Consider the following 27,822-nt stretch of genomic DNA (forward strand, 5'->3'; position numbering starts at 1 on the left):
AATTATTATTTGTTATATTAATGAAATCATCGGAGCATTAAAAAAAAAAGAAGGTTAGGAAACATCTAGAAATTACCCAACGTTACTGGAGTAAAACAGTTCATTCCCTACATTTTCCTCGCAGCCTGGCCGCCGCACTTGCCCTCGTTAACCCTTCGATCTGCTCTCTCCGGCCGCCGCGACAAGCAGCTTTTTCTCTTCCTCTAGAAGCAGTGCATAGCTCGATGTTACCTATTATAACTCCATCAGGCGGTGTGCGGACGCAGTCAGCGTAATTGTTGTATTCTCCGTGAGCAAGCAGTGAGATCCGAACGGGGATCGAGTGGTAATCAGTGATTTCCTCCTGCAAAGGACACAGGTTTGCCAGACAATCTGTTCTACTTGTAGTTCAGCTGTAGTTCAACTGTTGATTGTTGACTGCCCAGCATAAATAGTTTTTAGCGAATGCAAAGTTGAATATCAACGTTTCTACAGTTCTTTAATTTTGTGTTTATTCCTACGGATACAATTTGCGCTGTTTTAATATCTTTTCTTTAGGATCCATAATTTGCACCAGCTATATCCGGGAATCAATTGTCTACTTGACTATAGCTTCGCATCGACCACCTTTTAGACCTCTATTGGCGAACTGAATGGTTACCCATTTATTCTATTGCTTTTTAAATCAATCGATGAACAAGAAGTATCTTTTCACGCTGATATAAATCTACTCAGATTCATGACTATAAGTACACTTTTCAACACCTAAGAATTATTAAGGTAGAAAGGGTTCCTTTGATGAGAATTTAGCGTTGTAACTTGTGACCTAGTTTTTCGCTTATAGCAGTCCTTTATTAGTGCCATGTTGTTGAAACCTAATTTCTGATTTGTATGTTGTCTGTTTCCTTCTTTATTGTCTTTCCACAGCTTTTTAATAATCTGATTGATTTTATCATTTCATTTAACTATCTGAGTGTTATCCCCTTATTGGTCAATGATCACCCGATTACTTCTCTCTTTATTTCCAAACTTTCTAGGATGAGTGAGCACTGTTATTATGGGGCATTTTTTAGTTCGTGGTCAATTGCTAAGGTTTTCATAGGCATCTGTAGATGTGAAGTACTGAGGCAAGAAGAACTTTTTTACGTAGGCATAGACCTGAAGCTGAATTCTTTATGGGTTGTTATTTTTTGAAAGAATTATAGAATAATACCTAAGAATTGTATTTTTTTTATATATATGCATATCCAGGTTTCAGAGCGTTAATACTGGTTGGTGAGGATAAATGGGCCTTGTTTCCTTACATGTTTGATAATTCTAGGGAACTGTGATCCTTAAGTTTGAGAATAAGAAATTGCAAACTTGGTAATTGAGCAAACTGAATAATGAAATTTCATATAAGCAGATTAATTGTTTGTGAGGATGAGCAAGCTTGATCTAAATAAGAAAATATTTTCATTGGAATTTGGAAGTTCTAAACGTGCTAGTTGTCATCACCATCCATTTAGCTTCACTGTTCTGTTTCCAGCTGCAGTTCTTTATAAATTAGCGACGTGCTAAGTTCTATCTGGCTGCTATGTTTCTGAGAAGTGTAAAATCTCACCACTATATAAGAAGATGCTTCTTCAGTAGCATTAGCCACGATGCTGCAATTACAGAGCTAAACAAGGTAAATGCAACTAAATCCAGTATTCTCTAATTTTTTTTGTTAGTATTAGCTGCTAACCCAGCTTCCAGTGATATCTTGTCCAGTGATTGAATTCTAATCCTTACCAGTTCCTTTTGTGCAATATGGACGGCATAAGCATTTTTATCATTCAACTTTGCTAATTGTATGAATGCCATTTCAGGAAATGGAGTCAATTTTTGGCTCACCACCTTCATCCAGTGCCCTAAGTTCAAATGCTCCTCCTCAAGTATCTACCTTTGCTTCTGCCGGCTCAAAAGAAGACCCTGTAAGCTTGTCTCATGTCGATAGCAGCGGACATGCCAAGATGGTAGATGTATCCGCTAAAGAAGAAAGCACGAGAGTAGCAGTCGCAAGCTGCAGAGTTCTTTTAGGCCAAAAGGTGTTCCAGTTGGTTGCCTCAAACCAGATAGCAAAAGGGGATGTCCTGACTGTGGCAAAGATTGCCGGAATCACTGGAGCAAAGCAGACTGGCAACCTCATTCCATTGTGTCATAACATTGGTCTCGCACATGTTCGCGTTGATCTGAAGCTTAATGAGAAAGATCACAGTGTCGAGATTGAAGGGGAAGCTGCAACAGCAGGGAAGACAGGAGTCGAAATGGAAGCCATGACTGCTGTTACGATTGCCGGGCTTACAGTATACGATATGTGCAAGGCTGCTTCTAAGGAGATTTGCGTTACTGATGTTCGCCTCGAGCGCAAGGCAGGAGGTAAGAGCGGCTACTGGTCGAGGGAATAATGATTCAATAATGTAGTCAATGTTTTTTTTTTAAAAAAAAAAATTGGATCAGATGGAACGTTCAATTGATCTCTTGCTGTGGTTTTTTCTTGTTGAACATGTCAAAATGTTTAATCAAAAAAATAATTGGAAAAAAAAAATTGCGTGTAAACATTCTTCCAAGTTGACACTAATTTTACCTTAAACTACATGATATAATGAAAAATGGGATGACAAGATAGAAATGCTCGCTAGAATTTCATTACATGCAACCAATGCAGGTTCAAATCTGTCTTTTTGAACCACATATGTCATATCAAGTTAGGTTTCGTCAATAACCTGATCTGATTCCTGAAGGCAACGAAGGAGAATGATTCGTGTTCTCATTCTCGTCTCCATTCAAATGCACTTACGAAACAGAGATTCTCAGGTTAAAGATTAAGATAACTACGAATCTCACTGAAAACACGTTGCTCAATTTATTTGTGAATTTGTTTAGACAGTGGTGATCGCCCAACATGAAATCATCACATGGAACTCGGACCTTATAAAATGATATAGATTAATGAAAATATGCACACAAAAAAAAAAAAAAGTTGAATATAACTCACATTCATACTCTTGCTTTTCAAAACTTAATTATACGAAAACCGAAGAAAAACACCAAAAGCACGATTCCACTCGCTCACCAACCTCGAAAACTTTGCCTCTTCCCCACTCTACCTCAAATCAATTCTTTTTAAAATTGTTACAATTTTTATTATTTTAATTTTTTTATCAAAAAAAAAAAAAAACAGAGAGACAACTAAAAGGTAGCATCATATGCGGCTGCTGCTACTCAACACTACAGTTGCAGTCTCTCCATCTCCATCCCAAATAAAGCAAACCAATTCGGGGAAGTCGAAGGCATAACGCCCCCCAAATTCGGCTTCGCCATGGCCACCACTCATCCACCGCACCATCGCGGCGGCGGCGGGACCAACCTCGCCTCCTGCCTCCTGGCCACGGTCTTCCTCTTCCTCGTCTTCGTCGCCGCCGCCGTCGTCCTCTTCGTCCTCTTCCGCCCCCGCGACCCCGAGATCCAGGTGTCCGCCGTCCAGCTCCCCGGATTCTCCGCCGCCAACGGCACCCTTCGCTTCACCTTCAACCAGTACGCCGCCGTCCGCAACCCCAACCGCGCCGCCTTCTCCCACTACGACAGCACCCTCCAGCTCGCCTACGCCGGCCACCAAGTGGGGTTCGCGTTCATCCCCGCGGGGAAGATCGCCGGCGGCCGCACGCAGCGCGTCGCCACCTCCTTCTCCGTCAACGCCCTACGGCCGCCCGGCGCCGCCGCCGCCATCGAGGTGGACTCCAGGTTGCGGGTGAAGGGCCGCGTCCGGGTGCTGAGCTTCTTCACGCACCACGTCGAGGCCACCGCCAGGTGCCGCGTCGCGGTCTCCGCCGCCGACGGATCTGTGCTGGGAGTCCGGTGCTGATCGATCGCGGCGCACATCGACATGAGATCCGGTGAAACTCGAAGCGAAAAAGGGCGATCGATCCCTTTCGCGATCTAAAATTTACGGATCGATGGTTTTTTGTTTGTGGGATTGTAATCTGATCCTACATAAATTGTTTTTCTAGATTTATTAAGTTCACTCGAGTTGGATAAATGCTTTTAATAAATAATTTTAAGCAAACCTAATAAAGTAAACACACCCACATAAAAAAAAAATTAAGCATTTTTTCCTACAACTTTATTTCAGAGTTAAACCAAAAAAAGCTTAAAATTCATTACAACGCTGCGCAGAGAGACTCACAGTGCAACCATTTGATCATAACATGACTTAAAATTCAACGTTTACATGTATTTATAAGTACCGTGAAAACCGTAAGGCACTTGATTAGGGACCTAGTTTTACCTCATCACCATCCTCGAAGGTATTGATGATATGGAAACTGCAGTGGTTTTTAACTCTGAACCAAGAAACTGATTCTGCATTGCCAAAACGAGGCATGACCCCTATCTTAGATTCTTCATTTTGCTCATAGCCAATGAACCTGCAATGGAGTCAATTAAACCTTTATAATTCGACCCTAAAAGATAGTTTGCAACTGTGATGTTTCAGTTAGCATACGGTTCCGGCAAGAGCTCTATTAATGCGAATTTCCAGTGGGTAATCCATGATGATATTGTAGCTGAAGAATATAAACCAATCAGTTAAGAACTTGTTTCTAGTATTGAAAATGTCCAGTTTCATTTTAACTTAAAACGCATTCTACTAGATCATTAGTTTCACTGATGAATCAAAATTATATGCAGAGTATCAAATGATGAACGATAGTACTCACTTCTCAGTCACGCCAAGCTCATGAACTAGAACCCCAGTTTTAAATTGCAGGTCGACTTTGTGAAGCATCTTTGTTCCATCAGCTTAATGAGACAGCAGAAAAAGGAAACTCAAGCATCAGCACATGGATGATAAAAAGAAAGACAGTTTTCTTTTTATTCTCTAACCAAAACCTTTTCATTCATTTCAGTTGCTTGAACTGAAATCGTAGATGATATTTACAGATACCTGATATGACTCCCAAGACATAGTATGGTTTTTGTATGGCAATACCCATGATAACCAACTCCCCAGTATGTGGGACTCTCTGTACCAAACAAACACAGTCGGATAAAAATTTCAGCACATTAGAACAGTGATAATAACATAAACACAACCTTCGGATGACTAGTGAAAGGTCGGTCCCAAGTGCCATTGACATCCCAGGATTTGAGAGTATCTAGATTAGAAGGATCGACTTCATAAGGCAGATTCTGCTCTGATATTGCATATAGTTTTCCAGCATGCTCAAAAACACTGGTGTTGGCTTCGAACTTCACTGGTTGGCCACACCTCACCTAATGCATTGGAAACAAATATTCGACACTTAAATGCCCTAAATTAACTGGCCATCTGAAGCAAGCTAAGGATTTATCGTCCATGTACCATGTTGGTGTAAAAAGAAGCCAACACTGCGGAGGGGTCACCAGTAATTGTAGGAAGGAAGAGTTTCTTGTTTCTGTTCTTCTCCAGCAGGAAACTTTCTGTCTCTACGTACTTATTTTTGTACGAAACGTTCCAGTTCCCTTCTCCATCCTTGCTGAAATACGTCGCGTGAATCATTCCTGTTGGTAATATATTTAAAGCAATATAAACAGTAGTATCATATTGAAACAAAAATAGCATGCAATAGACAGATAAATAAAGTAGTCAGGTTTAGAATATAGTTATCCGGTTGAAGCGTCGGCACGCCGACTGTCCTTAGAGAATTTATTGCCGCCTCACGGTGCAAAGGCTCCCCGGCAAAATTCCCCCAAGATCCGACAACCGCTCGTCTTGTCCGTAGGTGCACTCCAAAACGGACGCGACACTCGGACCCAACCTCAGATCGCCGAAAGACCAAGCCTCAGGACACAACAAAGGCGCAGAAAGACTCGAACTCGGAAAGAAAAAATAGAGGAGGTGCTGTGCAGAATGTATCGCACATAGAAGGGAGAAGAAGGAAGATTGAGTGAAGAATAGAGGCACTGCTTGTCCCCTTTTATTCACTCTGAGGAGGTACGAAGCACTGCTTCGCTAGCGAGGAAACGCGTCCGCGTCTCCTCACGCGCGGTGTCGCGTCCGTGTCTCCTCTCGCGCGGTGTTGCGTCCGTTCCTTACGCGGAACAAAAACCAAACTCTAGTTTGGTTCGAACCAACCGAACCGGAAACCAAACTGGTTTGGTTCAGACTGAACCAAACTAGCAAAAATAGACCGGGCCGCCCGTGAGCGCAAGGCCCACGAGCTGGGGATTTGCACCCCCCCCTGCGCGCGTTAATCGCGTACGTGACGCCCGGTTTATGGATTTCCGGCTCGAACCCCCCAAATCCACTCGATTTGGGCTTGGCCCGCGCATGCGTGTAGGTCCCCTTATCATTGCTAAGCAAGGATGGAAGGACTTCCTATACAAGCCCTTCCAAGCTTCTCCACTTAGCAATGTGGGACTAAAAACACTACCAACAAATGCTTTGAATTTAATACAAAATTCAACAATCCCCCACAAATTCAAATCATTTCGGTTGAAAAGATAAAATATGTCCTGAGGCTAGGTTACAATGAGCTTTTAGTGAAAATACCTTCCGGTTTGAATTTTCACCTGAGTACACCAATCTTATTCACATAGGTTTGAAGTGAACTATGTCTTGAACTTAAACCTTCTTTTTTATATGTGAAGTCAATTGGCAACAACTTATCACGGGCGACGGTTGAATCCTTCTGGGTTGGTGCATTACGGCCATGCCACCGAATCTTGTTTCATAAGTGCTAAGGGGAGTTGCCTAGACCCCCCACACTGCGGCCACACAGTTACACTTACATAAGTTAGTTCTCCAAGGATGTACTGCAAGCATCCTGTCATTAAGACCTTGAACTCATTAAGAGCTCCTAAGCTCATCCTTACTAGCAGTCAAGCATCTGTCCAGGGAAGAGACTATGAGATTACATCTCAATCAATTTGATGCTTACGTTTCACCCTTATAGCTTGTTTGTACCACATTGAACCTACTTTTTGGGATCTCCAATCAGATAGGTTGGGTTGCCGCTATAGATGAAACCAGGACAGGCCTCAGTCCCATTCCCTTACTGGATCTCTTGATTTTCTCAGAATCAAGTCCTTTAGTGAGTGGGTCAGCAATATTGTCTTTTGAACTTACAAAGTCCAATGACACCACTCCAAGAGACACTAGCTCACGAATAGACTTTAATCTTATTCGTACATGTCTCTTCTATTTCTGATTATACTTGGAGCTTATAATCTGAGCTATTGTTGTTTGATTATCACAGTGTACTGAAATAGAAGGTATTGGCTTCATCATCAAGGGAATTTCAGAAAGAAGACCCTTAAGCCAATTAGGTTCAGTTACTGTGATATCCAAAGCACACCGCCTCGAGATGTAGACGGTTATAATCGTGCTTATGACCTCCAAGCAACGCATCGCCTCCAGTGTAAAGACATAACCAAGAACGCTTACACTCAGCATGTCGCCTATCCAACTAGCATCACTATATCCCTCCAGGACCGCAGGGAATCCACAAGCCCAAGGATATAGTGCCTTTCAGATATCTGAGTACTCTGTCTAATGCATACCAATGCGTTCTGTCCGGACAGCTGGTAAACCTGCTCAATTTCGATATAGCAAAAGAAATATCAGGTCTAGAACAATTTGCTAAATACATTAGACTACCTATTATTTGTGAGTATCTTAATTGAGACACTGTCACACCACTCTTATTCTTGTGAAGAGTTTTTGAAGGATCATAGGGTGTGACTACAGATTTAACTTGGCTATAGCCATATTTCTCTAATACTCTCTCAACATAGAGTGACTGAGAAATTGTTATTCCATCAGTTGATTGAGTCAACTTCAGCCCTAAAATCATATCAGCACAACCCATATCCTTCATATCAAACTTACCACTTAAGAGGGTCTTAGTCTCATTTATAATAGAAAGGTTAGTTCCAAATAGTAGAATATCATCTACATATAAGCATAGGATAATACAATTATCACCTTTCATTTTAGCATATACACATTTATCAGAGTCATTCACTTCAAAGCCAAATGATAGCATAGCTCTATCAAATTTTTCGTGCCACTGCTTTGGGGCTTGCTTCAAACCATAAAGAGATTTGACTAACCTACAAACTTTGTTCTCATTTCCAGAAACTACATATCCCTCAGGTTGATCCATATATATCTCTTCTTCAAGATCTCCATTAAGGAATGCCGTTTTAACATCCATTTGATGGATCTCAAGATGATATATGGAAGCCAATGCTATTAATACTCGGATTGTAGTAATTCTTGTAACAGGAGAATAAGTGTCAAAATAGTCAATCCATTCTTTTTGTTTGAATCCCTTAGCAACTAGGCGGGCTTTGAATTTATCTACTGACCCATCAGGTTTTAGTTTTCTTTTAAACACCCATTTACATCCTATAGTGTTACACCCAGAAGGTAAATCTACTAACTCCCAAGTAGCATTAGAGATAATAGAGTCCATTTCACTTTTAATGGCCTCTTTCCAGTACTTAGCTTCAGGAGAAGCCATAGCATCTCTATATGTCACAGGGTCACCTTCTATATTATAGGTGATAAAGTCCTGGCCTAAATCCGTAGACACACGTTGCCTCTTGCTCCTTCTCGGTTCTGTACATTCACTAGATTCATCTAGTCTAGAGTGACTTGAGGAAGGTGTACCCACTACGGATAATGGGACCTCTACAGAAGAAGGCTCTTTTCTAGTAGGAATACTAGATTGAGGTGTTCTCGTCTTCATAGGAAATATATCCTCAAAAATGTAGCATCGCGAAGTTCTACAATAGTATTTGCATCTATTCCAGGAATTTCTGATTTAATAATCAGGAACCTATATGCAATACTATTTTGAGCATAACCCAAGAAGATACCATCTACGGTCTTTGGACCAAGTTTTTTCCTTCTGTGTTCAGGTACTAGTACCTTTGCAAGGCACCCCCACACTTTAAGGTATTTCAAACTTGTCCTTCGGCCTTTCCAAAGCTCATATGGGGTTTTATCCCTTGACTTCATTGGGACTCTATTTAGCACATGACATGCAGTGTATAGAGCCTCCCCCCACATAAAGTTGGGTAACCCAGAACTGCCTAACATGGAATTAATCATATCTTCAAGGGTTCGATTTTTTCGTTCTGCTATACCGTTGGATTGAGGACTATATGGAGCAGTTACCTCATGGATTATACTTGTATCTTGACAAAATTTTTGAAACAGGTTCTAGGTAAATTCTCCACCCCTATCAGACCTTAACATCTTAATAGTTTTATCGGTTTGATTCTCAGCTTCAGATTTAAAAATCATAAATTTATCTAAAGCTTCATCCTTGGTTTTTAGCAAATAAACATAACAATAACGAGAGTGATCATCAATGAAGGTAATGAAATACCTTTTATGGTCTCTCGTTATTACACCGTTAAACTCACAACAGTCAGTATGAATCAATTCTAAAATATCAGAATTTCTATCAACTGATTTGAAGGGTTTACGGGGTTGTTTATATTGCACACAAATTTCACATTTTTTCTTATCATTTATAGCATGCTTAGGGATCATGTCAAAATTCATCATCCTTTTTACAGTATTAAAATTGACATGTCCTAATCTGTCATGCCACAGATCATAAGACTCAATGTTATATGAACAACCAATATCAGAAGTTTTATTTAAAGTAGCATTTTCTACATTGAGTTTAAATAAACCTTCATTAAGGTAACCTTTTCCAATAAAGGTTCCTAAATGTAATATTACAACTTTATTACATTTGAAGTTCAACTCATAACCAGCACGAACTAACTTTGATCCGCTAATCAAATTCCGACGGACCGCTGGAACATGATGCACCTCATGCAGTGACAGGACTTTTCCAGAGGTGAACCTCAGGTCAACTTGTCCTATCCCAAACACCCTGGCTGCAGAATGATTCCCCATGGTCACGGAAGTGCCTTCAATTACCTGATAAGTAAGGAAGGCAGATCGATCAGCACAACAGTGTACATTAGCACCTGTATCAACTAACCATTCATTGGGTTGATAGATCAAGTTTAGTTCGGATTTGAAGGTAACAAACCTATCGCTGGTGTCGTCACTAGCAGTCACGACATTTACTTGTGCCTTGGTGTTAGACGTATTGCTTTGGTTCTTGTCCTTTCGCTTAGGGCAGAATTTGGCATAATGTCCAACCTGTCCACATGCCCAGCAAGGCTTAGGTTTAGTTCCAGTTTTCTTTTGAACCTTTGGGTTGGGTTTCATCTTATTCTTCATTTTCTGATTTTTGAATTTCTTCTTGTCAGATGAGACTACTACATTTGCCTTTGGAATAAAATCCATAGGCATTCTTGTATCATCATTTTTATGTTGCTTCCGATGTTCTTCTTCGATATTTAAGGCAATCATCAAATCTTCTAGAGAGATTTTACCTCTTCGATGTTTAAGAGTCATGCCAAAATCTTCTCAACTCGGAGGCAATTTTTCGATGATAGACAAGACCTGAAATTTTTCAGGTAATGACATATCTCCTTCAGCAAGACCATGAATTTGAACTTGGAATTCATGTGTCTGCTCAACCACAGATTTGCCTTCAACCATTTTGAAGTTCAGGAATTTTGCCACAGTGTACTTTTCTAAACCAGAATCTTCAGAGTTGTATTTTTTATCCAAAGATTTCCACAGCTCTTTAGCTGAAGCGGTTGAACAGTACACATCAAATAGTGCGTCTGAGAGGGCAGATAGGATTCTCCTATGGCAGAGATAATCCCTTTGCTTAAACCTCTCTAAGGCAGCACTACGGGCAGATTCCTCTTCAGTAGGTGAAGGAGGGTCTGTTTCTATAACGGAGAATAGCCCTAGGGTAGTAAGCCAAAATTTCATCCGTTGTTGTCAAAGTCTGAAGTTTTGCCCGTAAAATTTCTCGGGTCTAGCACTAGCCTCATCAGATCCTATTACCCTATCATTCATCATGTCTATTGATACAAGCAATAAATTCTCTAAGAATGTTGGTAATATATTTAAAGCAATATAAACAACAGTATTATATTGAAACAAAAATAGCATGCAATAGACAGATAAATAAAGTAGTCGGGTTTAGAATATAGTTATCCGGTTGAAGCGTCGGCACGCCGACTGTCCTTAGAGAATTTATTGCCGCCTCACGGTGCAAAGGCTCCCCGGCAAAATTTCCCCAAGATCCGACAACCGCTCGTCTTGTCCGTAGGTGCACTCCAAAACGGACGCGACACTCCGACCTAACCTCAGATCGCCGAAAGACCAAGCCTCAGGACATAACAAAGGCGCAGAAAGACTCGAACTCGGAAAGAAAAAACAAAGGAGGTTCTGTGCAAAATGTATCGCACGGAGAAGGGAGAAGAAGGAAGATTGAGTGAAGAATAGAGGTACTGCTTGTCCCCTTTTATTCACTCTGAGGAGGTACGAAGCACTGCTTCGCTAGCGAGGAAGCCCTCTGGAATGCCTCCGGAATGCCAATAGATCAACAACGACAACAAAGAAAAGACGACTTGTTTCACTCACAGTGCGTACCATTTCTCAAGTATATGCCTTGGGGGAAGCCCTCCGGAATGCCTCCTTCTATGGCTGAAACCTGGACTGCTTCTCCTATTTCAGCCACGGGCGCAAAGTTCCCCTGCAACCAATGTAGCATGTTAACTGTCTTTGCAGATGGATGCTCACTAACTATCGAGTCCAAAATGGTATTTTTCTAAGAATACCGTGCTGAATAAAGGTTCTTTTTCGAATCTGAAGACGGTTTCCACGATCGAGTCCAAAAGGTTCAAAGATGCAGCTTTTAATTGCTCTGGGACTTCAACCTTCAGAGGCAAGGGCTTCAACCTTTGCAAAAGTGGCTAACAAAGAACAGATTCAACTTCGATCAGTTCCTACATCCATCAATCAATCCAAATCTGCACGCAAGAACGTACGTATTTAATTAATTTGTTTCCGAAGGTAATAAAGTTAACCTTGAATGTCGACGTCGAAGGCAGCGAGTTGGGAGGAGAAGGCCCTTGAGGAGTCCTTGAGATGCTACAGATCACAGCGGATCGACTGAGTGACTCCATTTCAATCCTTTGAAGTCGAGAAGATTTTGGTTGTTGAGAACGATGATGCTACGAGGTGAGCATCTCCAATGCTCCAATGCTCCAAATATCCCCTCTCAAATATTTCCCATTGTACTTGTGCGGAATATTTGATGGGTGATTTAAAATCACCTTGTGGGGCTACCATTATTTGTTATTTTATTATTATTTTTTAATTTAATTAAATTGGGAAAAAAATAAAAAATGAATGTAAGAAGAAACAAAATCAAATGGGAGTGGATCCAAATATTTAATTATGGAATTGAAAATATTTGAGAGTGAATATTTGATAGATGAGACTTATAAATATTTGATTAGTGAGATATTTAATTATGAATTTTGGATATTTGAATAGTAAAATATTTGAAAATTAATATGGAATTAGGGGCCATAAATATTTGAAAAAAATATCCCTAACTATTATTAATGCTCTTATACGGCATTTTACTAAACTATAAGTACGTAAGTTTTTGAAGTTATTAAATCAGACAGGTTAATTTCAAAATTAACAAATGACTCTCCATTACCTATTCACCCTTGTCAGTTACTAATTTATCCTTATCAATTACAAATCATCTATCCATTTCAAAATTGATTTAGTTCTATATTGAAATATTATAATTTTACATAAATCAGTCGAATGATTTATTTTTTTTTAAAAAAAAGTTAATTTTAGATATAATTAGTTAATAAATCAGATGACCTCGGATTGACATAAAATTAATTTTTAGATGTTTAACTATCTCTTCTGATTATATTCATACCCTTAAATATCAATTTGACATTTGGTACATCAACCGATTTTAGCTAAAACTGGCTAATTAACTAAATAATCTCGGATTGATATGAAACTAGTTCTTATGTGCTCCTATATATATATGCCCTTAAACGTCAATTTGACTCAATATACAAAGAGCAGTGATTTTTTGAACACGAATATGTTTGAAAAATTTAATTCATATTCAAAATATCTAACTGATAGACTAAACGATATCATATTGACATGAAACAATATCTTATGTATTCGGCTAGTTCTCCTGATTATATCCATGTTATCAAACTTCAATTTGATGTAATGTATTGAAAGCAATGATTTTTTGAATATAAATTAAATTTTTTTAAATATATTCATGTTCTAAAAATCATTGTTCTCAATATATTGAGTCCTAAAACCAACTAATGACCAAATGACTTTGGATTGACAAGAAACAAATTTTTATATGTTCGTCTGCCTCTTTTAATTATATCCATACTCTCAAACGTAATTTGACTCAATACATTGAGAGCAATGATTTTTTGAACATGAATATGTTTGAAAATTTTAATTCATATTCAAAAAATCATTACTCTAAATATATTGGGTCAAATTGATATTTGACGGTATGGATATAATTAGGAAAACTAGCCGAACACATAGGATTTAGTTTCATGAAAATCTGAGGTCGTTTGATCTATCAACTTGTTTTGCCCAAATCGGCTGATGGATCACATGACTTCGGATTGATATGAAACTAGTTCTTACGTGGTCGTCTACCTCTCCTAATTATATTTATGTTCTTAAACGTCAATTTGACTAATATATTGAGAACAATGATTTTTTAAACATAAAAATATTTAAAAAAATTCAATTCATGTTTAAAAAATATGATTGATGTACTAAACAACCTCGGATTGATATGAAACTAGATCCCATGTGTTCACCTATATCTTTTGATTATATTCATGTTCTTAAATATTTATTTAACCAAATATATTAAGATCAATAATTTTTTAAATAAGAATTAAAATTTTCAAACATATTCGTGTTCAAAGAATTATTGTTCTCAATATATTGAATCAAATTAATATTTCATGAATATAATCAGGAGAATTAGCCGAACACATAAGATCTGATTTCATGTCAATTCGAGATCTTTTGGTCCATCAACAAATTTTGCCCAAAACTGACTAATGGAACAAATGACCTCAGATTGATATGAAACTAGATCTTATGTGTTCAACTAGTTTTAATGATTATATTCATGCCCTTAAATATAAATTAGACTCAATATATTGAAAATAATAATTTTTTAAACATAAATTAAAATTTTTAAATATATTCATGTTTAAAAAATCACTACTTTTAATATATTAAGTCAAAATTATATTTGAGGGTATAAATATAATCAGGAGAGGTAGACAAATACATAGTATTTGGTCATATCAATTCAAGGTTATTTTGTCCATTAGCTAATTTTGGACAAAATCGACTGATAGATCAAACGATCTTGGATTGACATAAAATTAAATTCTATGTGTTCGGCTAGTTCTCCTAATTATATCCATGTTCTCAAATATCAATTTGACTTAATATATTGAGAGCAATGATTTTTTTGAACATAAATTAAAATTTTCAAACATATTCATATTTAAAAAATCATCACTCTCAATATATTGGGTCAAACTGATATTTGAGAGCATAGATATAATTAGGACAGATAAATGAACACATATGAACTAGTTTTATGTCAATCTGCGGTCATTTGGTTCATCAACCGATTTTGGGCAAAATCGGTTGATGGATCAAACGACCTTACATTGATATGAAACTAGTTCATATGTGTTTGTCTACCTCTCATTATTATATCCATGTTTTCAAATTTTAATTTAACCTATTATATTGAGAGCAATGATTTTTTAACAAGAATATATTTGAAAATTTTAATTCATGTTCAAAAAATCATTGCTCATAATATATTGGATCAAATTAATGTTTGAGGCCATGAATATTATCAGGAGAATTAGCCGAATATATAAAATCTAATTTCATGTCAATCCGAGGTCGTTTGGTCCATCAGCCAACTTTTTTGAACATGAATTAAAATTTTCAAATATATTTGTGTTCAAAAAAATATTGCTCTCAATATATGAGTCAAATTGACGTTTGAAGGCATGAATATAATTAGGAGAGGTAGACGAACACATAAAAATTAGTTTTATATCAATCTGAGGTCATTTAGTCAACCAGCCAATTTTAGGCAAAATCGGTTGATGTACCAAATGTCAAATTGACGTTTGAGGCATAGATATAATCAAGAAAGATAGCCGAATATAAACTAGTTTCATTTCAATCCGATTTGTTTGGTCTATCAACCAATTTTACCTAAAATCAACTTTAATATTAAAAAAATAAATCAATCGACTAATTTAAAAAATCAATTGGCTGACTTGCTTAAAATTGTGACATTTCGGCACAGAGCCAAATTGATTCGTCTGCTTTAAAATATCAGTCTGATAAGGGTAAAATGGGAAATGAGTACATGATTTAATAATTTTGAAACTATTTTATGTGATTTGATAATTTCATAAACTTATCTATGTGGTTGGGTAAAAAGCTGATCTTTATATTATCGTCATTTTACTGAACTGAGTGAGTATTATCCATCTCACCTACTTAATTTTCATAATTTCAAAAGCATATATCAGTTGTCTTATTTTTATTAAGTATTTGATTTGAAATGATTTAAAATATTCTAAGTCCAACCGTTAATTTTGGACAAAACTGAATGATGGATGTATATCATTTAAAAATTTAATATTTTTCTAATTAAGAGAGTTATAGGAATCCATTGGTGAGGTTGATTAGTAAATATCATTGTTCTAAGTTTTATAATGAGTTTGTAATAAATTTTATAAAATCTTTACACGTTTCCAAGTTCACTAATCTCAATTTATATTATTGAATTCAATCCGATGGCATAAATATATTAAGGGGATTTTTAGGAATACATTGATTTTGTTTTAAAATGATTCAAAGTTTTCCAACTTTATCCTATATTGGAATTTTCAGTATATATTTCGTCGTGGTTGACGTAGACGGAGATCCCAGGATTCGACAGATTCATCACCTGTCAGTGTACCTGTGCCACCCCCTGATCAGGCAGGACCATCTCATGTATCCTCTCCACCGGCTTCAAATTCGCCGTCGCCATTACAATCGCCAGTGCAGTTCCCAGTCCCCATAGATCTTTCTGACTCTGCAAGAAAATCATTTGCTGAGTTTAGGAATGATAGAGCTTTTTTAGTCCCCATCGGAGATTCGTAAGTACCATAAAATATTTTATTTTTTTTATCTATCTTAATTATGTAACATCGTTTGTTTGTAATTTAATGTAGTTTTGAAAATCCTGTACAGGTTGTTAACGAAATTAATAGAATCGTGAATAACTATTGGGGAGGAGAATCAATGACATATTTAAACACTCCACCGGCCACAAAACAACTATGGTGGAACGAGTTCAAGGTATATTTTCTTGAGTTTAATTCAAATTTAAAGTGCATAAATCATAAATTATTTTTTTTCCAACACAGTGGTTAAATAACTGGGACCCGAATGATGAAATGGAGATCCGCAGAATAATTAAAAAGAAATGCGGCGATCACATCAGACATGTGTTAAGTCACGCCAAAAGTCGGGGGAAAAAAAAATCCAAACTTCATCACCGAAGAAAATTGGGAGAGGATCACCAATTGTTGGGCAACGGAGGAGAGTAAGCAAAGGAGTAACCTGAATAGAATGCATCAATCTCACAATTCTGGTGACTCGGCTACTATATATGCGGGAGGCTCCATTAACATAGATGAGCATAGACGGAGATTAGTAATTTTTTAACTCTTGGAATAATTTTTTATCTATATCAAATTATTTCATTATTTGTAATAATGTTTTTTCAGATCAAAGAGATGGGGAAGGAGCCCTCTTTCATTGATACTTTCACCGGCACTTTTAGAAAAAAAGATAAGACTTGGAGTGGGGTGAGAGCAAAAGCAGTAAAGGTTGGAATTTTTATTTATTTGATCTTGATATATGATTTAGATTTTATTAGTTAAGTACATTTGTTGTCTTAATATTATATGTGCTTCTATTATATCTAATTAATATCTTATGTGTTTTAAAAAATAGGAAAAATATGATGAACTCGAGCTAACCCAAACATGCTCACAAGCTGGTGCCGATACTTAGGGGTCTGAGGACTCTGTTGGCAATAATTTGAGTTTATGATTGGAGGCCAGTGGAGGACCAAAAGGAGGAAGGATATTGGGGATGAGTTCGTTGAGCAGAACCCAAAGAATAGTTGGACCATCTTCCTCCTCACTAGCACTTACGGCTCAAGTAAATAACTTGATGGAAGATATTAACAATTTGAAGGAAATATTATCGCAAAGAGACCAAGAAAGGGTGCAAAGAGACCTAGAAAGAGCGCAAATGGAGCAAGATATGAGAGAGTTGCACCGTCAATAAGATTTTATCATGCGACACCTTCAGTTGAGCTCCGCTCTAAGTCAAATTCCTCCATATAATGATGATGATGATGACAACAATGATAACGATGATGATGGTGATGGATGTTCATGATTTTAATTATGTATGATGATTATTTGTCTCATAATTAGTGTTTTAAACATTAATCCATGGCTTGTTAATTTTTCTAATTTTTATTTTAATTAATATTGTTAATTTATTTTTAACGGGGTTGGTGAGGCGAGATATATGTCGGAGAAAAAAAGTAAGTATTAAGTAACATTTTATACTTTTAATTTTAGTTATTTATTTATTTTTTTATCAGTTGCATTTGCAAAGTTAAATAAGGATATCATTCTTTTTATAAATTTGTTGAAATTTGATACTACTGCATTATTAGTTCAAATTCCGAATTATGATTAGAGTTTGCCTAGCAACCAAGTAACCATAAGTATTAAAAGACTAGTATCAACTAATTGATCTTGACTAGTTTGTGTTTTCTTCATTTGAGACATTTTTCATATGATAGGAATTCTAAGAATACATCTCATGCTCTCCATTTTAGATGGAAATAATATATTTGTAGCTATTGTTTGATAAGGGTTTTTTTTATCATAACAATTTGATATGATAAAATAGATTGTATCATATTTAATATACTTGTAGTTAGCTTGAAAGTACTGCAAAGAATCTGCAAGCAAACTCATTATGAGCATGTTAGAATTTGAGTAAATCTTTCTGGTTACAAATGATCTAGTATATTTGTTTGTTTTTATGCAGGAAAAGAATATTTGATGGGGAAGAAAGCGTTTGTGGCACAAGAAGATGAGTTGATGTAATTTAGTTGTTTTTTTTTTAATTTAAATCCTTGTTTAACTTCTTAGATTGTTGGACTTGTATAACTTTTGGAGTGTTGAACTTGTATAATATTTTGGAGTAGCTTGAAGAAAAAAAAACTTCTATATCTTGTTAAGACCTTTGAATTTGTTGTATCAAATCAATTTGATTTGATTTCAATTATTAATAGATGTATGTGAAATAGGATGTGATATTGTTAATTAGGATGTGATGTATGTGAAATAGGATGTGTGTAATAGGATGTGATATTGTTAATTAGGATGTGATGTATGTGAAATAGGATGTGATATTGTTAATTAGGATGTGTTGAATGTATATGGTTATTTGAATTTGTTGTATATATGCATGTATGGATTGAATTGCATAAATAAACCGTTGCTGGAAATTTTTTTGGGATTTAGGAATGAATTTGGCAATGGAAAAATTTTGTCGCCAAATTATCGTAATTACTATACAACGATAATTTCGCAACAAAATAATTTTTGTTCCAAATTTTGTCCAAAATTCTGGGACGAATCCACATATTACAAAAATTATTTATTTAGGAACGAATTTGGCAACGAAAATAATTTGTCGCCAAATTATCATAATTAGAATTTCGTAACAAAATAATTTTTGTTTCAAATTTCGTACCAAATTCTGGGACGAAAAATGGGACAAAAGTTTATTTGTTGCAAATTAAATTCGATTTTCATTGCCAAATTTGTCACAAATTTTGCAACAAAAAAAATATTCGTTGCAAAAGTTTCAGAATTTGGCAACGAAAATATAATTCGTTGCAAAATTTTACAGCCAAATTAGGGACAAACTTGGCAACCAAAAAATAATTCGTCCCCAAATTCGTTGCTAAATTTGCAACAAAACATATATTCGTTCCAAAATGGTTTACAATTTGGCTTTTCGTTCTAAAAGTTGGCAACAAGATTTTTGGGGCGAAAATTTTTTCGTCTCAAAATTTGTCCCAAAATATTTTGCAACGAAATTTTTTTATAAATTCGTCCCAGAATGTAGTATTTTTTGTAGTGAAATCTCTCTTCCAATATAGAAATTACTTTGTTCATATACAATGTTCTTTCATGTTCTTGTTTTATAAATTATGTACATGACTCATCAATCATTTAAAATTCAGCATGTAGTTGATTGTTATTAGTTTTTATGTAAAATCCAATCTATTTGATTATCTTAACTTTATGTGCATGTTATTTATTGTTTATTATAATTTTTATTTTCATTTGTTTTGGTGTGTCATGTGACTTCTGAAATTGAGTGTCACTATATGATTCTTGTGTATTTTAATTTTGATTTTATGTGTCACATGACTTCTGAATTGAGTGTCATTATATGACTTCTTGCATTAGATTTTACAAATTAAAATTACATGGATTCTACATTTTGTAAGTCTTAGCATCCTTACAGCGTGTTTGCATTATATAGCAAGTTTCTGGATTATATAAGTTTTATCTTTTACATCTTTATCTTAACCCTTACAACATTTGTAAGTCTCTTTATCTTAACCCTTAAAGCATTTGCAACCTTACAGCGTGTTTGCATTTACATGTTTTTGCATTCACTTGGCTTGGAAACTGAAACTATTAGTGATTTATTAAGGTGTTAACATCTAGCAAAGACATCCCTTTAAAATGCCTACTAAATTGCAAGTCTTATATATTTTCTTGTTAGTTTTCTTCCTATCTACTAATAAGCAACATCTAGCTGTGGGGGTCATATGGTAACCATTCATCAATCACTTGCATTTGTATATCCAATTACATCAGTTTTTATAGAAACAATTACATCAAATTATCTTGTAACATTAATAATTGGTGATCATAGTCAAAATCCTTTTGAAAGTTTTTCCTAGATGAAAATATAAATTAACCATTGATTGTTAATTTTATGGTTGCTTTAGACGAAGACACTGAGTTTTGTGTACTAGTTGTTCATTGAAGTATCTTTGTGCATGATTTAGCCAGCTAAGGTATGCTTTTTCTTTGATATCTTTTGCTATCAGTATTCTTTTGTCATGATTTATATAATGGTGTTAATCTATTGCTTTCAAGATTATTTTCATACTTAATTCAAGAATATAATGATGTAGGTTATTCATGAAAAGCAAAAAGAACATACGCTGCATTATAAATATCATCATAGACTATCTCGCAAGGGTTACATCGACTTGGAGACTGAATTGATAAGCTATAGAGCATTTTATTTGTCATTTTCAATCAAGTACTTAATATTATTTAATTGGTCAATTTTTGAATTTTTGAGAGAGAAAAAATTAATTACTGAAAATGAGGAAGTTGATAGATTGATGCTTTAGCATAAAGCCCGCGAGGACAAATCTGGCAACATAACAAATATGACGATAGCACAAGTCGTTGAAAAAATTGTAAATATTTAGTTTTATCTAATTATCATATTGCCTAGCTAAATAATATTGGAGTTTTTGGATTGCGTTGTTACATCACTTATTGCAGGATGACTTGTTGGGAAAGAAGGTCAAAGGAGAGTTCAAATCTTCTGGAATGAAGGATGTGTTAGAGGCAACCGAGAACATTATGGACGGGTTAGAGGATTGGGAGGATGTGTAAAATCTCAACTCTACATTAAAACTACAAGAAGTAATAGGGAATCAGTCCCAAGGGATTCAATGGACAACTTCAAAGAACAATTGGAGGAGAATAAGAGTTTGAAGGTTGAAGTGGAGAAATTGAAGGCTCAACTTGCTCAGGTCACTAATGATCAAACCTGTGAGACTGCGATATCAAACAAGTCCTCAAACATGAACGACCCAAAATAAAGAGATGACGTGGAGGTTTATGAATGCGCTTCAAACTTGGAGGTTTTATTTTTCTCAATTTTATGTCAAATTGATTCTTTTTTTTTTTCAAATTCAGATATTTATAAACAATTTCATATTATTCTTAAAGGGGAATAAATGTAACTTGGCCATAAAACAATGTGAAAATGTGGTGGCGTATGACACAATATTATCAGGAGGCCCAAATATATTGATACATTATGTTCCACTTGGGCAAGGGAATTTCAAGGTATCTATTGATGTTGTCATAGATGAAGGAGCAGAGCTTCCAATCCCAATTCGGTCTGGACCAACAATCATTAATGATGTTGTTGGAACAATTGTTGATTGGCCTAAACAGTTGGTATTTTTACCAACGAAGAAGGTACCTTCAATTTCTATCAAAAGTTGGTATTTGAAAAAAAAACTTAATTATCATATGAATATTTTAAAATATTGTAGAAGAATGTGCAACCTCAATCATTTTCTCTTTCGGATGTTCATGGTCATCAAGACAAGTATAAGGAAATTGAAAAAACATTGCCGATGTCATTCAAGTATATATATTCTTATGTTGTGAGATTGACACCTGAAGATGAGAGCAAACACATAGAATTTGATGAAGCTATGTTTGGATGTTCTAAAAGTGTATGGTTGCTAAGAGAAGATATCTTGCGTTTTATGGAGATGAAAGAGATAGGTGCTAGGCGAATTTTGGTTTACACGAGGTATATTATGTCTTAAATACAATATTTGTTCAAATGGTATGCTTTGTTTGCAATATTTGTTCATATTTTTGCTTTAATTTACATGGAGTATATTTAGATTTGCCATTACTTTGTCATTACTTTGCAATTACCATGGAGTTACCTTTACAAATATTTGAAGAAAGAAAATAAAGTTGATTATGTCTCATTTGTGGATCCTGATCACAAACCTGTTGGTGCAACCTTAGGTCAAGGTTGACCTGGTTGACCCGACTCGAGTTGACCTGACTCGAGTTGTATTTTGATGTTTGACGAGAACAGAAGAGTTGTATTTTGATGGGAGATTGTTGGTGCAACCTTAGGTCAAGGTTGACTTGGTTGACCTGACTCGAGTTGACCTGACTCAAGTTGTATCTTGATGTTTGACAAGAACAGAAACTTGGGAGGTTGTGGGTGCAACCCTTGGTCAAGGTTGACCTGGTTGACCCGAGGTGAGTTGACTTGGCATGGAAAAGTCCAAGCAGGGAGCTTGGCACGGGAAAAGTCCAAGCAGGGAGCTTGGCACGGGAGAAAGTCCAAGTATGGAGACTTGGCACGGAGAAGTCCAAGTATGGGAACTTGGCAAGTGGAAGTCGGAGAGGGCTCGGTAGCTCGTTCTCCGGACTAGGTCAGAGAGGGCTCGGTAGCTCGTTCTCCGGACTAGGTCAGAGAGGGCTCGGTAGCTCGTTCTCTGGACCGGAAGTGAAAGACGGAGAGGGCTCGGTAGCTCGTTCTTCGGACTAGGTCAGAGAGGGCTCGGTAGCTCGTTCTCTAGATCAGGAAGGCAGATGGAAAATCCTGGTGAGTGAAGCCAGGTGAAAATCCTGGTGAGTGAAGCCAGGTGAAAGTCCTGGTGAGTGAAGCCAGGTAGATGAAAAGTCTTGGTGAGTGAAGCTAGGCAGACGGAAAAGTCCTGGTGAGTGAAGCTAGGCAGATTGGAAATCCTGGTGAGTGAAGCCAGGTGAAAACCCTAGTGAGTGAAGCTAGGTGAAAGTGAAAGTCCTGGTGAGTGAAGCCAGGCAGTTGGTGAAAGTCCTGGTGAGTGAAGCCAGGCAAGGGAAAGTCCTGGTGAGTGAAGCCAGGCAGTTGGGAAGTCCTGGTGAGTGAAGCCGGGCAAGGAAAAATCCAGATGGATCAAGGCTGATCGGACATCTGGTGTTGTGAAGGTCAAGTAGGTCAAGGGAGTGACCGGATACTTGGCACGAAGAGAAAAGTCTAAGTGGGTCAAAGGGATTGACCGGACACTTGGTAGGGAGTCTTAGCAGGTCAAGGGAGTGACCAGATGCTAAGCATGAGATATCAATAGGTCAAGGTTGACTGGATATTGGTTTGGAAGACGTGGGACTTGGTTTGGGCAAAAACCAAGAGCTGGATCGATCAGTCGATCGATCCAGTGATACACTGGGTTATCTGATCGGTCTGGTGACCGATCAGTAACCAAACAGTATGCTACTGTATGTTATATGATCGGTCTACAGACCGATCAGAAGGCAAAGAGAAAAGGAGGGGATCGGTCTGTGGACCGATCCACATGCACCCTGATCGGTCCACAGACCGATCAGGAGACGATCAGAGAGTTGGACGAGTTCTCTGTGAAGAGTGCTGATCGGTCTGGGGACCGATCAGCATAGGTCCTGATCGGTGCCCAAGATCGATCAGGGAGGCCTCGGACCGATCAGGGTGGAGCCTGATCGGTCCAGGTATAGCCGTTATGAGTGACAACGGCTATCTCCGTCTTCTTCGCTGTCTTCTTTGCAGTGCAGGTTATAAAAGGAGATCGAGGGCTTCTACAGCAATACTTCTTCTTCTTCCTCTCCTCAGCTGCTACCTCTTGCTTCTGTTGAGCTTTGCTGAGCTCTTCTTAGCTGAAGCTTCGCGTGAGCTTCCTCGGCTGGGGTCTCCAACAGTTGCTGCTGTATTTGGCTCGTGAAGTTGCTGCTTCATCAACAGCCGACGAGAAGGCAAGATTGTTTGTTTATACATTCATATTGTTGCTTCTTCTTGTGTATTCTTGTACTCCTATTCTTGCTGGTGCAAGAAAGATTATGGCGAGGTTTCTCCACCCAGAAGAAGTATATATATTAGCCGGTTCTCCGGGGACTCATCCACCGACGGATTGATAGGCTTCGTCCACCTTACGGACACGCCGAGGAGTAGGAGTATATCTCCGAACCTCGTTACATCGACGCGCGTTGAGGTTTGATTTCTCTGCTTTCGTTTCTATTATTTTTATTTCCGCTGCGCTAACTTGATTTGTAGAAAGAAACGCGAAATTGGGGTCGGCTATTCACACCCCCCTCTCTCTAGCCGCATCCGAAGGTCCTAACAAGTGGTATCAGAGCAAGGTTGCTCTTCGTCGGATTAACACCCGAGGGAGCACAAGCTAGAGAATGGATCGACTTGGAGAAGACGTCACGATTCCACCCGTCTACGATCGCGACGACTTCGCGTTTTGGAAGGTAAGAATGAAGTACTTTCTTATGACTAACCTAGAAAATTGGAGGTGTGTGCAATTAGGTTTACTACTCCATTGGATAAAGAAGGAGAACTTTTGGAGAAGAAGAAGTGGACGAAGGAGCAAATCCACCAATCAACCATCAATGATGAGGTAACGAAAATCATTGAATTTTCTTCACCTAATGATATTTTGTGTAGGATAGGTGGATATAACGATGCCAAGGAGTTGTGGAATAACTTGGCAAAGTTCCATGAGGAGAACTCCACTTCAAGTCATGAAGAGGAGTCAAGTGAGCCAAGTAGCTCACATCATGGAGGCATGGATTTAGAGGTTGAGGGCTACTCAACATCTAAGGAAGAAGAGGAGGAGAGTTCCTCTTCAAGATCGGAGCAAGAAGAAGAAGCTTCTATCTCCGGAAGGGATGAAGAAGAAAGCTCACATCCATCCTCAACCCTAGGTAACTCAAGCCATTTAATTTCAAATAAATTACACATAATGTGCTTTGAGTGTAGGGAATTTGGGCATTACAAGAGTAAGTGTCCAAAGAGGGTTAGGAAGACTCCACCGGCGCCAAAGGTCAAGGAAGCCGGAGTCCCGACACGCAAAGGCAAGGAGCACGTGGTGTGCTTCCAATGCAAGCGAAAGGGACACTATAGGAGTCAATGTCCGAGGGGGAGGCAACCTCACAAGAACAAGAGACCGAGCACGTCAATAGGGGGAGCTAAGGCAAACCCTAAGGTAACATTTAAGTCTCATTCTTGCAATAAGACACATGCTAGTAGTTTTGTTACAATTGTTAATAATGATAAGCATGTTAACTTTAGGAACCAATACATGAGCTTAGGAGTCAAACATGTTAACCTAGATAAGGATAATACTAGAAATGTCAACCCTAGAATTAATCCATCTAAGGCTAAGGAAAATCTAGGTAGAAATCCCAAATCATCTAGACATATGCCTAGGAATACCTCAAAGAAAAATGATAAATTAAAGCTTGAGGTATTAGAGAAAGAAAATCAAGTCTTGAGGTCAAGACTTGACTCTCTAGAAAAGGCTCTTGAGGATTTGACTCTAGGGTCTAGGGGTCAAAAACCCAAGTCCAAGACAAGAAAGATTTGGGTCACAAACCTAAGTCCCAAGTGGTCAAGCCCACTTACCATGATGTTCCATTCGATTATGGAACAAAACCTAGGACTAGGAAGACCATCACCAAGGTCACAAGGGGAGTCACCCCTAGAGTTGATCTTGATGAGTCCCAAATGACCAAGGCTTCAAAGCCTAGGAGGGTCATTAGGAGGGTTGCTAGGGAAGTCATCCCTAGTGAATATTTAGTGAACCCAATGAGCTCAAATAGGTATTGGGTTCCTAGGAGCGTGATTTCATCACGCTAGATGAGTTAGGGTGTGCCAACCTTACTTGAATAGGTAGTTAACATAATCATGGCAAAAGGTGGCACTTTAGGAATTTTCAAGGTGTGATCAAGCCTTGAAAATGAAATTAAGAATTATTCCTAAGGTGATTAGAATGTGTCAACTACATTTGAGGAGTTCTCTTAGGTCAGTTTAATTGGCACATAGTGATCTAAATATCCTTGGTATATGATTTTAGGTCTATTACTCTTAGGAATATAGAACCTATAGTAAAATGATCAAAATTATCAAAAATGGCAACTAAGGCTAGAATTAGGTATTTCCTATACCTTTACATGTTATTTGCCATATATTGTTTGTCATATGCCATGTTATGACATCATATTTAATTTAGTATCATTTGAAATGTCATGATAATGCTTAGGTTATTTATATGTCATGCCTTAGTTAGAGTTTCACATTTTATGCCATGACATTGGCACATGTTCCATTTATGATACTATTTTATGCCATGTCATCATCTCTTGCATTTATAATCAATGAAATTGATTTAAGGACTAAAACACAATTTGATATGGAGATCAAATTGTTGTTTAGAAAATGCATGAGAACCTAGTTAAGATGACCTAAATCCATATCTCACATCAAAATTGACTTGGATGTGTTTGATACACCTTAGATGCGTGTGAGATATTAGGATGATGAGTTAGGATCAAGGTGCATAATTCTTGTACATAGATGAGCCTAATTCGAAATTGGAGGATCATAGAGAAAACTTGTGTACAAATTATGTACATATAGTCCTGAGATTATGGTCCTAAATTAAAGGGTTTAAAATCATTTTAAAATTGATTTGAAAAACTTTGATGAAGCTTTTCTAGTGATAGCATTCATCATTGAGCAAGTTGATACAAAGTTGAGTTAAACTTGAACTATTTCAAAGTTTTTCGAACTTTGTATCAAATTTTGAAAATGGAAGTTATTTTCATCGAAAATTATTTTTCCGTGATAATATATATTATGAGGAATGTATCCTCAAAATTTTACAATTTTTGAAATTTTATGTGATTTTTGAGAGGTTTCTGAATTTCGGAAGTAGAAAAATCAGAAACTTCTGATATCAGAGTTGGGGACCGATCAGAGGGGATTTTGATCGGTCCAGGGCACTCTGGATCGATCACTGGACCGATCTAGGGAAGTGTGGATCGGTCTGGTGACCGATTCAGGGAAGGTCTGATCGGTCAGGTGACCGATCAGCACATGCCAACTTGCTGATTTTCGACTGTTTTGTCTGAAATTTCAGCTGGGAGTTGGTGTTTTGGATTTCTAAAGGCTTGAAACTCTCCAAGACATTGTTGGTGCAATGGTCAAGGGGGAGTTGACCTTTAGGGGGAGTTTTACCTATTAGTCAAGAGGGAGTTGACTTTTAGGGGGAGTTTTTACTCCTAAAGACTTGAGTGATATGAGATTATTACTAAGTTAATTGTTGACCTTAGTATCAAGGGGGAAATTAAGGGTTTCAATGAAAGGTATGTGACCTTCATTAGAAAGAAACTCTTGACCTTGATTCACTCTTTTTGATGTGTGTCAAAAAGGGGGAGAGTGTAGGTTTGGGGAGAATATTCAAGGAAGAACATTAGAAAACCTAAGTTAGGTTATGGTTTTGTCAAACATTAAAAAGGGGGAGATTGTTGGTGCAACCTTAGGTCAAGGTTGACCTGGTTGACCCGACTCGAGTTGACCTGACTCGAGTTGTATTTTGATGTTTGACGAGAACAGAAGAGTTGTATTTTGATGGGAGATTGTTGGTGCAACCTTAGGTCAAGGTTGACCTGGTTGACTTGACTCGAGTTGACCTGACTCAAGTTGTATCTTGATGTTTGACAAGAACAGAAACTTGGGAGGTTGTGGGTGCAACCCTTGGTCAAGGTTGACCTGGTTGACCCGAGGTGAGTTGACTTGGCACGGAAAAGTCCAAGCAGGGAGCTTGGCACGGGAAAAGTCCAAGCAGGGAGCTTGGCACGGGAGAAAGTCCAAGTATGGAGACTTGGCACGGAGAAGTCCAAGTATGGGAACTTGGCAAGTGGAAGTCGGAGAGGGCTCGGTAGCTTGTTCTCCGGACTAGGTCAGAGAGGGCTCGGTAGCTCGTTCTCTGGACCGGAAGTGAAAGACGGAGAGGGCTCGGTAGCTCGTTCTTCAGACTAGGTCAGAGAGGGCTCGGTAGT

General features: G+C 37.6%; 3 protein-coding genes across 4 annotated transcripts; 2 read left to right on the top strand and 1 right to left on the bottom strand.

The window, feature by feature from the left end:
- Positions 1-90: 90 nt before the first annotated feature.
- LOC121985745 (cyclic pyranopterin monophosphate synthase, mitochondrial-like) lies at positions 91-2,498 on the top strand. 2 transcript variants are annotated; one of them, XM_042539362.1, is made up of 3 exons: positions 91-358; positions 1,508-1,648; positions 1,830-2,498. In XM_042539362.1, exons 2-3 carry the CDS (start codon positions 1,556-1,558, stop codon positions 2,406-2,408), a joined length of 672 nt encoding a protein of 223 aa, XP_042395296.1. In that variant the 5' UTR covers positions 91-358; positions 1,508-1,555; the 3' UTR covers positions 2,409-2,498. The 2 variants fall into 2 exon arrangements, with proteins under 2 accessions (XP_042395296.1, XP_042395297.1); XM_042539363.1 differs by lacking the exon at positions 91-358 and having other exon boundaries at positions 367-1,648.
- A 693-nt stretch (positions 2,499-3,191) lies between these two features.
- On the top strand, positions 3,192-4,052 carry LOC121987812. The gene has a single exon (XM_042541535.1). The coding sequence runs from the start codon at positions 3,323-3,325 to the stop codon at positions 3,863-3,865; it is 543 nt and encodes a 180-aa protein (XP_042397469.1). The 5' UTR covers positions 3,192-3,322; the 3' UTR covers positions 3,866-4,052.
- Positions 4,053-4,108: 56 nt separating this feature from the next.
- LOC121987813 (carotenoid 9,10(9',10')-cleavage dioxygenase 1-like) lies at positions 4,109-12,170 on the bottom strand. Its single transcript, XM_042541536.1, has 9 exons — positions 11,965-12,170; positions 11,716-11,850; positions 11,528-11,630; positions 5,363-5,541; positions 5,095-5,274; positions 4,946-5,024; positions 4,719-4,800; positions 4,505-4,565; positions 4,109-4,427 (listed from the first exon to the last, which is right to left on the bottom strand). Exons 1-9 carry the CDS (start codon positions 12,061-12,063, stop codon positions 4,413-4,415), a joined length of 933 nt encoding a protein of 310 aa, XP_042397470.1. The 5' UTR covers positions 12,064-12,170; the 3' UTR covers positions 4,109-4,412.
- Between the last annotated feature and the right edge of the window lie 15,652 nt (positions 12,171-27,822).

This window comes from Zingiber officinale, chromosome 5B (assembly GCF_018446385.1).
Source record: "Zingiber officinale cultivar Zhangliang chromosome 5B, Zo_v1.1, whole genome shotgun sequence".
Classification (NCBI taxonomy): domain Eukaryota; kingdom Viridiplantae; phylum Streptophyta; class Magnoliopsida; order Zingiberales; family Zingiberaceae; genus Zingiber; species Zingiber officinale.